Here is a 13193-nt window from a genome sequence, read left to right on the forward strand (position 1 = left end):
GAGGGAGTGGGAGGGGAGAGAAGGGGAACGGAGGGGAAGGGAAGGAAGTGGAGAGGAGGAACAAGGGGAGAAAGTGAGGAGGGCAGGATGATATGGGACAGAACAGTGTGATGTTGGGGGGATGATGTTGGATTGGGAGGGGGAGGGAATGAGATGTGAAGGGAAGGGGTGGGAATTGGAGGTGAGGGGACAAGGAGGGAATGGGAGATGAGGGGATGGGGAGGGAATGGGAGGTGAGGGGAAGGGGAGGGAATGGGAGGTGAGGGGAAGGGGAGGGACTGGGAGGTGAGAGGAGGGTGTGGAGAGAAGGAAGGCGAGTGGAGTGGGGAACCGAACAGGGAGTGTTTCCTGAGTGTGGAGGACAGTGGAGGGGAAGCAGGAGCGGAGTGGATGTGATGGTCTGAATGGAGGTGATGAGGTGTTCGATGGAAAGGAGTGGAGTGTGTGAAAATGACAATGTTTTGGGTCTGGACAAGGCAAACTAAGGGACATTAGTGGATGGGTTGAGTTGTCTCCTGAAGGCTCTGTCCCTCATGAGGATTTGGCACTGGGGACCAATGAGACACTGTGTCATTCCCTGACTAACATGGCCACCTTGGTGGGAGGGGTAATTAATTGGTGCAACTCACTCTTAAACAGAGAGGGCAACAGTGACACTCTCCTGGGTTCACAGCTGAGGTACTGAGGCTCACACCTTGAGACAAGGGTGGTACAGGTAATTGGAAGGGAGGGGCGATAGGGGAGGATAACATTGGAGGGGAAGAACACTTTTGTTTTTGAGAATTTTTAGTGGATGGTGACTAGAAGGGAGGGTACATTAATAAGATCAGAATAATAGGCAAGGGAATAGAGACTGAAGGGGAATAGAATGGGAGGGAAATTGGAGGATAAGGGTTTAGAGGGGAACGGGGTGGTTAATGGGGCTGGCAGGAACTGAAACAGTAGGAAAAGGAGGGTGAAGAACTGGAGGGGTGGAAATTGGAAGGGATGAGGTTTGGAGGGGTCAGAAATAGAAGTTAGGGGAATTGGGAGATGATGGATGATAGAGTTGCAGAGTTTTACAGCTTGAAGGAGACACTTCAGCTCATCTATTCTAGCCCCATGTTCGACCACTTGGCCCACAGCATTGTACACTATGGCATTTCAAGTGTTCATTTAAATACAACTTTACTGTTGTCTAGCAACCTTTCAGGCTGTGACTTCCAGATAGTCACGACCCTCGGGAAGAAATAATCTTCCTTAAGTCGCCTCTAATCTCCTGCCCCTTGCCTTAAATCAACGTCCCCCTCGTTTCTGATCACCTACTAAAGGGGAAAGGTTTCTCCCTGTTTACCCTGTCTCTGCCCCTTGTAATTTTGTAGACCTCAATTTGGTGCCACCTCAGCCTTCTCTGTTCGAAAGAAAAGGAACCTGGTCTCTCGTCAGAGCTGAACTACTCCAGCTCAGGCAACATCATGGTGAATCTCCTCTGCACCCCATGCAGTGCAATCACATCATTGCTATAATGTGGGTGACCAGAACTGCACAGTACTCCAGCTGTGGCCAAACCAATGTCTTATGCAGTTCCTTAACCCCCTTACTCTTGTATTCAACGCCTAGTCTAATAAAGGTAAGCATCTCATATGGCTTCTTAACCAATGTATCTACCTGTCCTGCTGCCTTTAAGGGTCTATGGGCATCCATATCAAGGTGCCTTTGATCCTTTGTACTTCCTAAGGTCTTACCATTGCTTCCTCACCTTGCGAGCCCTTCCAAAGCACATCACCTCCCGGTTTTCTGCATTAGAATCCATTTGTCTCTGTTCAGCCCGCCTATATCATCCCATAATGTAAGGATCTCTCTGTCATGCATCACCAATTTGCAAGGTAGTTAGAATGGACCCCAGTTGGCATTGCTATTGTCCTCAGTTCCTTCAGCCTTTCCGGGGAGAGCTGGTGGGGGGACACTAACTCTTTAGCAAGGGATCACCATTCTCCACACTCCCATTTGGCAACACCCCACCCCCATCCCCAACCTCACTCCCTTCAAAGCTCCTTCACCCCACTGAGCCCCAGTCTGTTCCTTCCCTTCTCTTTCAGCAGCTGGCAACGCACAGGAGTGTGAGGGAGAGGTTGACAGACAGCACAGATTCCCGCGTGCCTCCCCATCTGCTCCCCAAGCTCCGGGACCGGGAGGAAGGTAAGACGACCCTGTGGGTGGGGAACTGGTGAATCACTAGTTGCCCTCAGGTACTTCGCTCTGAGATTTAAAGGTGGGATCACAGACTTGGGCCGCATCTCCAAGATTTTTCGGTTTATTTTTATTCTCTTGTCAGATGTCTGTGTCACTGCTGGGCCACCATTTATTACCCCTTGAGAAGGTTGGGGGGAGCTGCCTTCTTGAACTGCTGCAGTCCATGTGCTGTGGGTTGACCCAAAATGCCCTCAGGGAGGGAATTCCAGGGATTTTGACCCAGCGACAGTGAATGAACGGTGATATATTCCAAGTCAGGATGGTTTGGAGAGGAATTTGCAGGGGTGCTCATGGAGTAATACAGCATGGAAACAGGCCCTTCAGCCCAAACTGGTCCATGCTGACCATGGTGCCCACTCAGCTAGTTCCAATTGCCCGCATTTCATCCATATCCCTCTAAACCTTTCCCACCCACGTACCTATCCAAATGCTTTTTAAATGTTGCTATTGTACCTCCCTCAACCACTTTCTCTGGCAGCCCATTCCATAAATGCACCACTCAGGTCCTTCTTAAATCTTTCCCCTCTCACCTTAAACCTAAGCCCTGTAGTTTTCAATTCCCCATCCATGGGAAAAAGACTATATGCATACATCCTATCTATTCTCAACATGATTTTATACACCTCAATAAGGTCGCCCCTTATTCTCCTACACTCTAAGAAATAAAGTCCTATCCTGGCCAACGTCTCCCTATAACTCAGGCCTACTAGTCCCAGCAACATCCTCGTAAATCTTCCTTACACACTTGCCAGTTTAACTATGTCTTTCCTATAACAGGGTGACCAAAACTGTACACAATACTCCAAGTGCGGCCTCAACAATGACTTATATAACTGTAACATAATGTCCCAACTCCCATACTCAATGCCCTGACCGATGAAGGCCAGCATACTAAATGCTTTCTTCACCACCCTGTCTACCTGTGGCTCGGCTTTCAATGAACAGTGTACTTGTACTCGTAGGTCCCTCTGTTCCACACCACTCCTCAGGACTGTATAAGTATTTACTGTATAAGTCCTACCTTGGTTTGACTTTCCAAAATGCAACACCTCACACTTATCTGTATTGAATTGCATTGCTAATCCTCAGCCCACTTCCCCATCTGATCAAGATCCCTCCGTAATTTTTGATAACCTTCTTTGCTATCAATGTTACCTCCTAATTTTATATCATCTGCAAACTTACTAATCATGCCTTGTACATTCACATCCAGATCATTTATGTCAATAACACATAACAAAGGTCCCAGCACCAACCCCTGTGGCACGCCACTAGTCACAGGCCTCCAGTCCGAGAAACAACCTTCAACCATCACCCTCTGCTTCCTACCATCGGACCAGTTTTGAATCCAATTAGCTAGCTCTCCCTGGATCCCATGGGACCGAACCTTCATGACTAGCCTGCTGTGCGGGACCTTGCCGAAGCCCTTACTAAAGTCCATATAGACAACATCTACTGCCCTACCCTCATCCATCCTCTTGGTTACTTCTTCAAAAAACTCTAAAAGATTTGTCAGACATGACTTCCCACACACAAATCCATGCCGATGATCCCTAATCAGACCTTGACTATCCAAATGTTGGTTGATCATATCCCTCAGTATCCTGTCCAATAACTTGCCCACCACTGATGTCAAGCTCACTGGCCTGTAGTTCCCTGGCTTGTCTTTTCTACCTTTCTTGAACAACGGAACAATATTAGCCACCTTCCAGTCTTCCGTCACTTCACCAGGGGTTAAAGATGATGGAAACATCCCTGCAAGGGCCTCCACAATTTCTTCCCTAGTCTCCCACAACATCCAAGCATGGGCTTGATCAGGCCCAGAGGATTTATCCACCTTAATGCACTTAAAGGCTGCAAACACATCCTCTCTAGTAATGTCTATGCGGTCCAAAACATCCCCACTTGTTTCCCTTATTTCCTTAGCATCCATGATTCTTTGCTCAGTAAATACTGGGGAGAAACATTCATTAAATACCTCCCCCATCTCCTGTAGCTCCACACATAGACGACCATGCTGATCTTTAAGGGGACTTATTCTCTCCCTAGCCACCCTTTTACTCTTACTTTGTTATAGAACCTCTTGCGATTATCTTTTACCTTATCTGTCAGATCCGTCTCATAACGTCTTTTTGCTCTTCTGATTTCCCTCTTAAGTGTGCTCCTACACTTTTTATAGTCATCTAGGGATTCACTTGAGCTTGGTACCTTAAACCCAATGTATGCCTTTTTCCTGACCAGAGCCTCAATATCCCTCATCAGTCATTTTTCCCATGTATCTGCCGCCCTTGTCCTTCTAGATGGAAGTGCTCATGGGTTTGGAAGGTGCTGCCTGAAGATCTTTGGTGAATTTCTGCAGCGTATTTTGTAGATAGTACACACTGCTACTGGGCATCGATGGTGGAGGGAGTGGGATGTTTGTGGATGTGGTGCCAATCAAGTAGGGGCTGCTTTGTCCTGGATGGTGTCGAGCTTCTTGAGTGTTGTTGGGGCTGCCCCCATCCAGGGCAAGTGGGGAGTATTCCATCCGACTCCTGACTTGTGCCTTGTAGATGTTGGGACAAACTCTGGGGAATCTGGAAGTGAGTTGCTCGCCATAGTATTCCCAGCCTCTGACCTGCTCTTGTAGCCACTGTGTTTATGTTGTGAGTCCAGTTGAGTTTCTGGTCAATGATAACTCCGGGATGTTAATAGTGGGGTATTCAGTGATGGTAACACTGTTGAATATCAAGTTTAGATTCTCTCTTGTTTGAGATGGTCAATGCCAGACAATAAGAGACAATCTAATCACTTCCCCTTGCCATTAACTTATTGTGTTTTGCACTGACCTTCTCTCTTTCTCTCTCTCTGTCTACCCCATGGCCTCCCCTAGGATTTGGAGTGAGTCTTCATGAGCGACTGATCACCTGCTCATGTCCATATGTGGTCCTACAGAGAGGCATCCCACACCCACTGGCCTCTCCTTTCCTCCTCACCAGTCGATCAGCACCACTGTATTTTCCATAGCGCCCACACTGCCAGATACTCAACCAGTTCCTGACAGGCTTGTTCCACTCCATGTCTTCCCTCTCACTCTCTCTTTTTCCCTTACTCAGGATTCTGAGTCCTTCATCCCAGACCAGGTTTTTCTGATGCCTTCTACCCCTGATGTTGCCCCCTCCCTCTTCCCACGCATCTCTCCAGCTCCAGCTCCTGGATATCTCCCGCTGAGGACACCCATTTCCAGGATTTGTGCCCCTGATCCAGTTCCATGAATCCATTTTCTGGTTATCCAACTCCATTCAGGATTCTCCTTCTCTCCCATTCCCTCTCTTTCACTGCTCCTCTGAAACTAGTATCTGTACAACCAAGCAGACAAATAGAAACAACATCTATTGAAAATCCTCCTGCAATCTGCACTCACACATCGGAGGAGGTGAAGATTCTTAAACTAAATACAGAATAAAGCCCTCCTTGCTGCGTGTAAATACTGTAAGGACAGGGACAGCAGGGGGTAAGACACAGAATAAACATTCCTTTACATTGCTCCCCCCATCAAACACTCCCAGGACAGGGACAGCGCAGGGTTAGATACAGATTAAAGCTCCCTTTACACTGTCCCCCATCAAACACTCCTAGAACAGGGACAGCACATGGTTAGATACAGATGAATCTCCCATTACACTGTCCTCAGGGGCTGGAAGAGGTTACAGAGATAGGGAGTGGTGTAGGGGCAGGAGGGGGTTACAGAGATGGGGAGGGGTGTAGGCGCTGGAGGTGGTTACAGAGATAGGGAGGTGTGTAGGGCCAGGAAGACATTACAGAGATAGGAAGGGGTGTCAGGGCTGGAGGAGGTTACAGATAAGCAGGAGTATGAGGGCTGAAGGAGGTTACCGAGATAGGAAGGGGTGTAGGGACTGGAGGAGGTTAGAGATATAGGGAGGGGTGTGGGGGCTGGAGGCAATTACAGTAATAGGGAGTTCTGTAGGAGATGGAGGTTATATCGATAGAGTGGGGTGTAGGGGCTGGGGGATTTTACAGAGATGGGGAGGTGTGTGGAGGAGGTTACAGGGATTGAGTTTTGAAGGTGGAATTTGAGACAAAGATTAGTGTTTTACACTGTGATGTCAGCATACTACATATTCCTGTAGTTCCAGTGTGTGCAGCAGTGGTTTCTGAATTTGACATGGTGTGGTTTAAGTCATGCACAGCAGTGGTTTTGAATATTTCTCATATGGGGGGCAGAAAATGGGAGTAAATGCCCCTTTTCCTCCCTGCCTTCTCTTTGCCCATGCTCTAGGGTGAAGTGGACACCTTCTGTAACTCCTATATGATCCTCCCACTCTCCGCCCTTCTTGCTAATTGTTATTATCTCCCACATGGGTTTTACTCTTCCAGGACCTATGTTCCCACCCAAGCTGATGTTTGAAATAAAAACAGAAAATGCTGGAGAAACTCAGCAGGTCTGGCAGGAGCAATGGAGACAGAACAGGAGTTAACATTTCGAGTCCAGTATGACTCTCTTCAGAACTGATAAGAGCTGTAAAGTTATATTCTTTATTCTTGTGATGGAAGGTGAGGAGGTGGGAATTGAACAGATTGTCATGGTGCCCAGAGTAAGAAAGAACTGGAGTGTTAATAGTGGTAAAGGAGTGATAGAGGTGTAAAATAGGTGTTAATGTTCCTTGTGCACAGGGGAAAAGATGGGTCCATCCTGGGAGTAAACCTGACAAGACTCAGCTTGGGTGGGGTGGTGGATGAAAGAAATTGGAGTACAGAGGCCATGCTTTGAAGTCGTGGAATTCAATCTTGAGTGCTCGAGTGCTGAACAGTGCCTAAGCAGCAAGTGAAATGCTGATCCTCAAGCTTGCATTGAGCTTTATTGGAAGATTGTAACAGGTCCAGGTTGGAAATATTAACATGGGAGCAAGATGGGTTATTGAAAAGGCAACTGGAAGATCAGGGTCATTTCTGCAGACACGTTTGATCCCAGAATGAAACCTGGCTTGATTGATGTTTTTCAAAATTATTTCAGTGAATGTGGTTGTGATTCAATGAAACATAGCTAATACAAGGCTCTAAAGTTTCTTTAACATCAGAAGTTTATTACACAAATAGATTAGAAAAAAACATCCACCTTAAAGTAGGATACAATTTGAAAGACCTTAAAACACATTGCAAATAAACATGTTTTCTAACACTATCCATTACGGAGACTCAGCACCAGAGAAATTACCCTTCTTTGTGAGGTCTTTAAGAGTGACTTAATTGATTCTCCCCAGTTCTTTCCTGTTAACTGTGCAGTCTTCTTACATGAAAACTCACAAAGCTGATAGCTTAGACTTCCACAGATTTCCAATCAAACACTCCTGGTCTGAAGGTTTTGCATACCAAACATTTCTAAAACGAGAGAAACCATGTATGTTACTGAGCCCGGTCAGGTCTCCTCTGAATTACCCTAAAGACTTTCACTCTCTGGGTTTCCTAAGCTAAAATCAATCTTTCACCATTTTAAACCAATAACCAATAATAACTACCTGTCATAAACCATTGCAGTAAAAACAATCTTTCCTTATCGCTCTAAAGGCTTCCTGCTCTCTGACACAAATTAAGTTACATCATAGTTCCAGAAGGATTGTTTGATCTAACTACCTCTTTTAAACTGTTCACAAATGTTATCAATCTCATATACCACTGTTTTAATATGTATTGCTTACCGGATCATTGGGTTCTTTTCATTTGTTAATTGCTTAGTTGAAAATTGATGTAACTGGATATTTCAACTGCTTTCTGAACTTGGATGGATTCATTACATAAAATAAATGTGTTTGTGAAAAGAAAATGCAGCATATATGTAAGCTTTCAAATATGTAAGGAGAATGACAGTCTAAGTGATTTGCAGCATCACAGAAATATGAAATATACACAAACCTCAAAGCCATGAAGCTGCTGGATATGGACTAAAAGAGTAAAATGACAGACTTTCTTCTACCCTTTATCTCTGTGATTCTCCCCCTTGCTCTGGTCACTTGGTCCCTTACAGACTCGATTAGCCACTGAATTGTGTCGGACTGTCAGAGCACTCAACAACAGAATTAATGAGGATAAAGCCTCACACATTCCAAATTCAATCTAATCCAGGATCAGCTTTCTTTATTAGAACAAAATGAGATATCTGATTAGGTTTCAGGTATTAAATCTGTTGTAGGTAAGAATGTTCTTTAAAGAGAAATGGTTACGACTTGTTGCTGGAACAACACTCACTGTTTTCTTAGTGTAACATTTAGATTCAACTTCCGGCAAAAAATGGCAACAAACCCATTGAATGTTAAAATGATAGTGAACCAGAAAGGACAGTCTGTGACTGCACGGAGTGGTTCAGAGTTAACAAGTAAACAAGTGATGCAGTTGGAAAGGCCACACTTTCCCCAGGAGAGTGTCACAACTGTAATCAAACTGACTGTGAAACAGAAAAGGAGAAAGAGAATGGAGATTATTGACAATCATTGTTTAATTCAGAGCCCAGACAGTAAAGATTTCAGCAGTACAAACTAATGGGTTCAGATCGGGTTAGAATCTCAACTATGTCCTTAACCTATCTCGCTCTGTTCACTTATAGGAGTAACTGATGCAGAATGAGCACTCACAGTATGCCGGTCAGTCAGATAAATATATGACAGATAGATATTACCCCGTCTCCAACAACTCCATTCCACACTCGGTTCAGTCCTCATGTTTAGAACCCATTCATTTGTCAGGGAATGGTATCAGTTTTGACCCACTCCCTGTGATTGGAGCACAGGAGCTATTGATGTTTAAGGGAATAAAATTAAGAAGGAGGTTAAACAGATGTTGTAATCCTGATCAGAACACAGTTGTTCATTTCTCCAGGAAGATCATGAAAAGGACAGTGGAAATTTGGAGACCCATGGCTACAGCACACAGAGAATGATGTATATAGTTCTGGTCTTCACATCACTAAAAATCAAGCCATAGCTTTGGTATAGTTGTGGTCACATGCTTTACAAAATAATAATACCATGACAGATAAAGTATAATCAGCAGGACATTATTTGACACTATTGGCTGCTTACCACAATATCCTCGATGGCAACTGGGCATGGGCTGGCCTAGCTGGCACTGCCCACCTTCCATGAATGAATAAATGTATAAAAGTTGAAACAAAAACATGGGAGAAACTCAGCAGATCTACCAGCTTCTGTGGAACAAAAAATAGAACTAATGTTTCGAGTCCTGTGACCAGACCTCATCAGTTTTATTTTAATAAATAATTGGTGCTCAATCTGTTTGAAATTGATCCATTTTGTACAGTGGTAGTGCCGCACTATGGAGCATATCCCAGAGTGTCAAGATGGGACTACGTTTCCACAAGGACTGTGTGGTGTTCACTCCTAGCATTACTGTCATGGACAGAAGCAAATTCTGTTTAGTGAAGATCATAGAATCCCTACAGTGTGGAAACAGGCCCTTTGGCCCAACAAGTCTACACCAATCCTCAGTGCATCCCACCTAATCTACACATCCCTGAAAACTATGGGCAATTTAGCATGGCCAATCCACCTAGCCTGCATATTTTTGGAATGTGGGAGGAAACCGGCGTGCCCGGAGGAAACCCATGCAGACACGGGGAGAATGTGCAAACTCCACACAGACAGTTGCCCGAGGGTGGGATTGAACCTGGGTCCCTGGTACTGTGAGGCAGCAGTGCTAACCACTGTGCCACCGTACCTGTTAAAGAAGAATAAGACAAGATGATTTTTTACCTCATGTTGATTTCCTCAGCACTTAACATAGACTCATTCTAGTAAATATGTCCATTAGAATTTGACCAGTTTGGTCAGTATTGGTGCTACTGAGCCTTTCTTGGTGATAAATATTACTGTGTTCCATCTGGAGGCTTTGTCCTTTCTCACTCAGTGGTCCCTCTGAATGGTTCTCAACATGAATCATAAAACATGAATCAAGTGGTGAGGGTGGTAATAGTTAAATATCAACATGAGGTTTCCTTGCTCCTGTTTGACCTGATGCAGTGAAATATTATTGGGTCAGAAGCCAATGTTAGGTATTCTCTAAGAAACTCTTTCCCAACTGTATTCTACAGCGCTGCCCATAGCCAAGCTGTTCCATTACAGCATACATCACTGGTATTGATTAGGGATAGTCAGCATGGGTTTGTGTGGGGAAAATCATGTCTCACAAACTTGATTGAGATTTTTTAATGAAGTAACCAAAAAGATTGATGAGGCAGAGTTGTGGACGTTATTTACTTGAATTTTAGTAAAGCCTTTGACAAGCTTCCGCATGGTAGACTAAATAGTAAAGCTAGATCACATGGGATTCAGGATGAGATTGCCAATTGCATACAAATTGGCTTTATGATAGGAGACAGAGGCTGGTGTTGGAGGGTTGCTTTTTGGACTGGAGGCTTGTGACCAGCGGTGTTCCACAAGGACTGATACTGGATAGACTTTTGTTTGTCATTTATATGAATAATTTGGATGAGAATACAGGAAGAATGGTTAGTAAGTTTGCAGATGACACCAGAATTGGTGGTACAGTGGACAGTGAAGAAGGTTATCTAAGAATACAAAGAGATCTTGATCAGTTGGGTCAATGGGTTGAGAAGTGGCAGATAGAGTTTAATTTGGAGAAATGTGAGGTACATATTTTGGTCAAACAAACAAGGACAAGACTTATACAATTAATGGTAGGGTCTCGGGTAGTGTTGTAGAACAGAGAGACCTGGGTACTCAGATATATAATTCTTTGAAATTTGTGTCACATGTAGACAGGTTAGGTAAGAAGGTGATTAGCACACTTGCCTTCATCGCTCAGACTTTTAAATATAGGAGTTGGGACATCATGTTGAGGTTGCGTAGGACATTGGTGAGGGCTCTTCTGGAGTACTATGTCCAATTCTGTTTGCCCTGTTATAGGAAGGATATCATTAAGCCGGGGAGGGTTCAGAAAAGATTTATCAGGATGTTGCCAGGAATGGAGCATTTGGGTTATAAAAATAGACTGGATAGGCTGGGAATTTTTACACAGGAGGGTGGGAGGTGGAGGGGTGATCTTATTGAGGTTTGTAAAATCATGAGGGGAATTAATAAGGTGAATGACAAGAGTCTTTTCCTTGGAGTGGGGAGTTCAAAACTAGGGGTGGAGGGTGGGATGGTGGGGCATATTTTTAAGGTGAGAGGAGAAAGATTTAAAAAAAGACATGAGAGGCAACTTTTTTACACAGAGGGTGTGGAAGAAACCTCTTGAGGAAGTGGCAGATGCAGATACAGTTACAATATGTAAAAGACACTTAGATTAGTACGTGAATAAGAAAGGTTTGGAGGGATATGAGCCAAGCGCAGCCAAGTGAGACTAGTTTAGCTTGGGAACATGGTCAGCATGGACTCATTGGACAAAAGGATCTGTTTCCGTACTGTATGATTCTATGGTATCAACCTGACAATATGGAAAATTTCACAATATGACCTATATACCAAAAGAAGGACAACATCAATCTAGGCAATTGCCACCTTATCAATCTACTGTCCATGATTACCAAAGTGATGGAAGGGATTGCTATCAAACAGCACTTGCAAAGTGATGACACTCAAAGACAGTCAGTATGGTTTCAGTTCAGTTGCCTCCAGACCTCAGTACAGCATGAGTCAGGACAACACTAAGGGTGAGGTGAGAGTGACAGCCATTGAAATAAATGTGACATTTGACCAAGTGTGGCATCAAGTGTGGAATGACTACATAAGTCACTCAACTCCACTTCCAGCATCAAAGAATTTATTGAAATTACACTGGTGGGAAGAAACCTCTGGGGACCAGAAATTTCTTCAATGAACGATGAATGCATTTTTATACAATTGTGTTCAGCCTGCCTTTAACAATTACAGACCAATCGTATTATTAATCAATTACATACATGCCCAATCAAATTAATCATGTGTCTGTATGGGCAGTGATGGACAGCTTTACTGACAACTCTTATGGACAGGCTTCCATGATCTCATGATGTTTGCCAGACACCTTTATCTCTGTCCTTGGGCCATTCACAATGCATGCTGTATGCAATCACATTCCAATACTGTTGACTTCTGCACCAATTATTCAATTGTCCCTGTAAGCAGTGTGTGGGTGTTTCCTTACTATCTTGACAATAGGATAATCTCTTTAATGCTTATTGTGTTTTTTAAAAGAGGTTATATATATGACATTCAAAATCTATAACTATGATTATCTGGAAATCTTAACTAGAGTAAATAGATTTTTTTCTATTTGTGACGGATCTCAGATTTTAATACAACTAGGTATGGAATTTTTCTATCAGCATACTCAAGGGTGTCCTTATCCAGCTGTTGCTGTATAAACAGTTGCAGCTGAGTGTTTGTAAAAGGACACTTTGTGTATTCATTATAAGATTCTCTCTGAGTTATCTTAATCGTGTTACTTTGAATGTATTCTATCCACAAAGCTTCAATTGTCCTAACTTATGGATCACTTTAATGCTCACTAAACAGGCTGATTTAAGTTGGCTGGAAATCACTTTTGGACTTTGTACGCTGCTGTCAGCCAACAAATCCTGAGCAAAATTGGTGTCAAATGGAATCAGAAAGAATTCTCAGCTGGTTGGAGTCTATCTGACATATAGGAAGATGATGGTGGTGATTGAAGGCCAATCATCTCAGTTCCAGGACATTCTGCAGCAACTCCTCAGAGTAATATCTTACACCCAAACATGTGTGGAAATGTAAGAGATAAGGGAGATACTAAATGTGTATTTTACATTAGTGTTTACTGTGGAGAAGAATATGGAACCTAGAGAACTTGGAAACATAAATAGCGACATCTTGTAAAATATCCATGTTACAGAGGAGGCGGTGCTGGACGTCATAAAGCGCATAAAGGTGGATAATTCCCTGGCGTCTGATCAGGAGTACCCTAGAACTCTGTAG

At 43.9% G+C, this 13193-nt stretch overlaps 1 protein-coding gene across 1 annotated transcript in view; it reads left to right on the plus strand.

Moving 5' to 3' along the window:
* The window catches only part of LOC109914609 (ETS translocation variant 3-like protein), a 16138-nt gene extending 2945 nt beyond the window's left edge, over positions 1-13193 (plus strand). The window contains exons 4-5 of the mRNA XM_020514220.2: positions 2079-2178; positions 13111-13193. Of these exons, the coding sequence (XP_020369809.2) occupies positions 2079-2178; positions 13111-13193 (183 nt within the window). The remainder of the gene's footprint in view (positions 1-2078; positions 2179-13110) is intronic.

The sequence above is a fragment of the Rhincodon typus genome, chromosome 48, assembly GCF_021869965.1.
Source record: "Rhincodon typus isolate 14 chromosome 48, sRhiTyp1.1, whole genome shotgun sequence".
In the NCBI taxonomy this organism is placed as follows: domain Eukaryota; kingdom Metazoa; phylum Chordata; class Chondrichthyes; order Orectolobiformes; family Rhincodontidae; genus Rhincodon; species Rhincodon typus.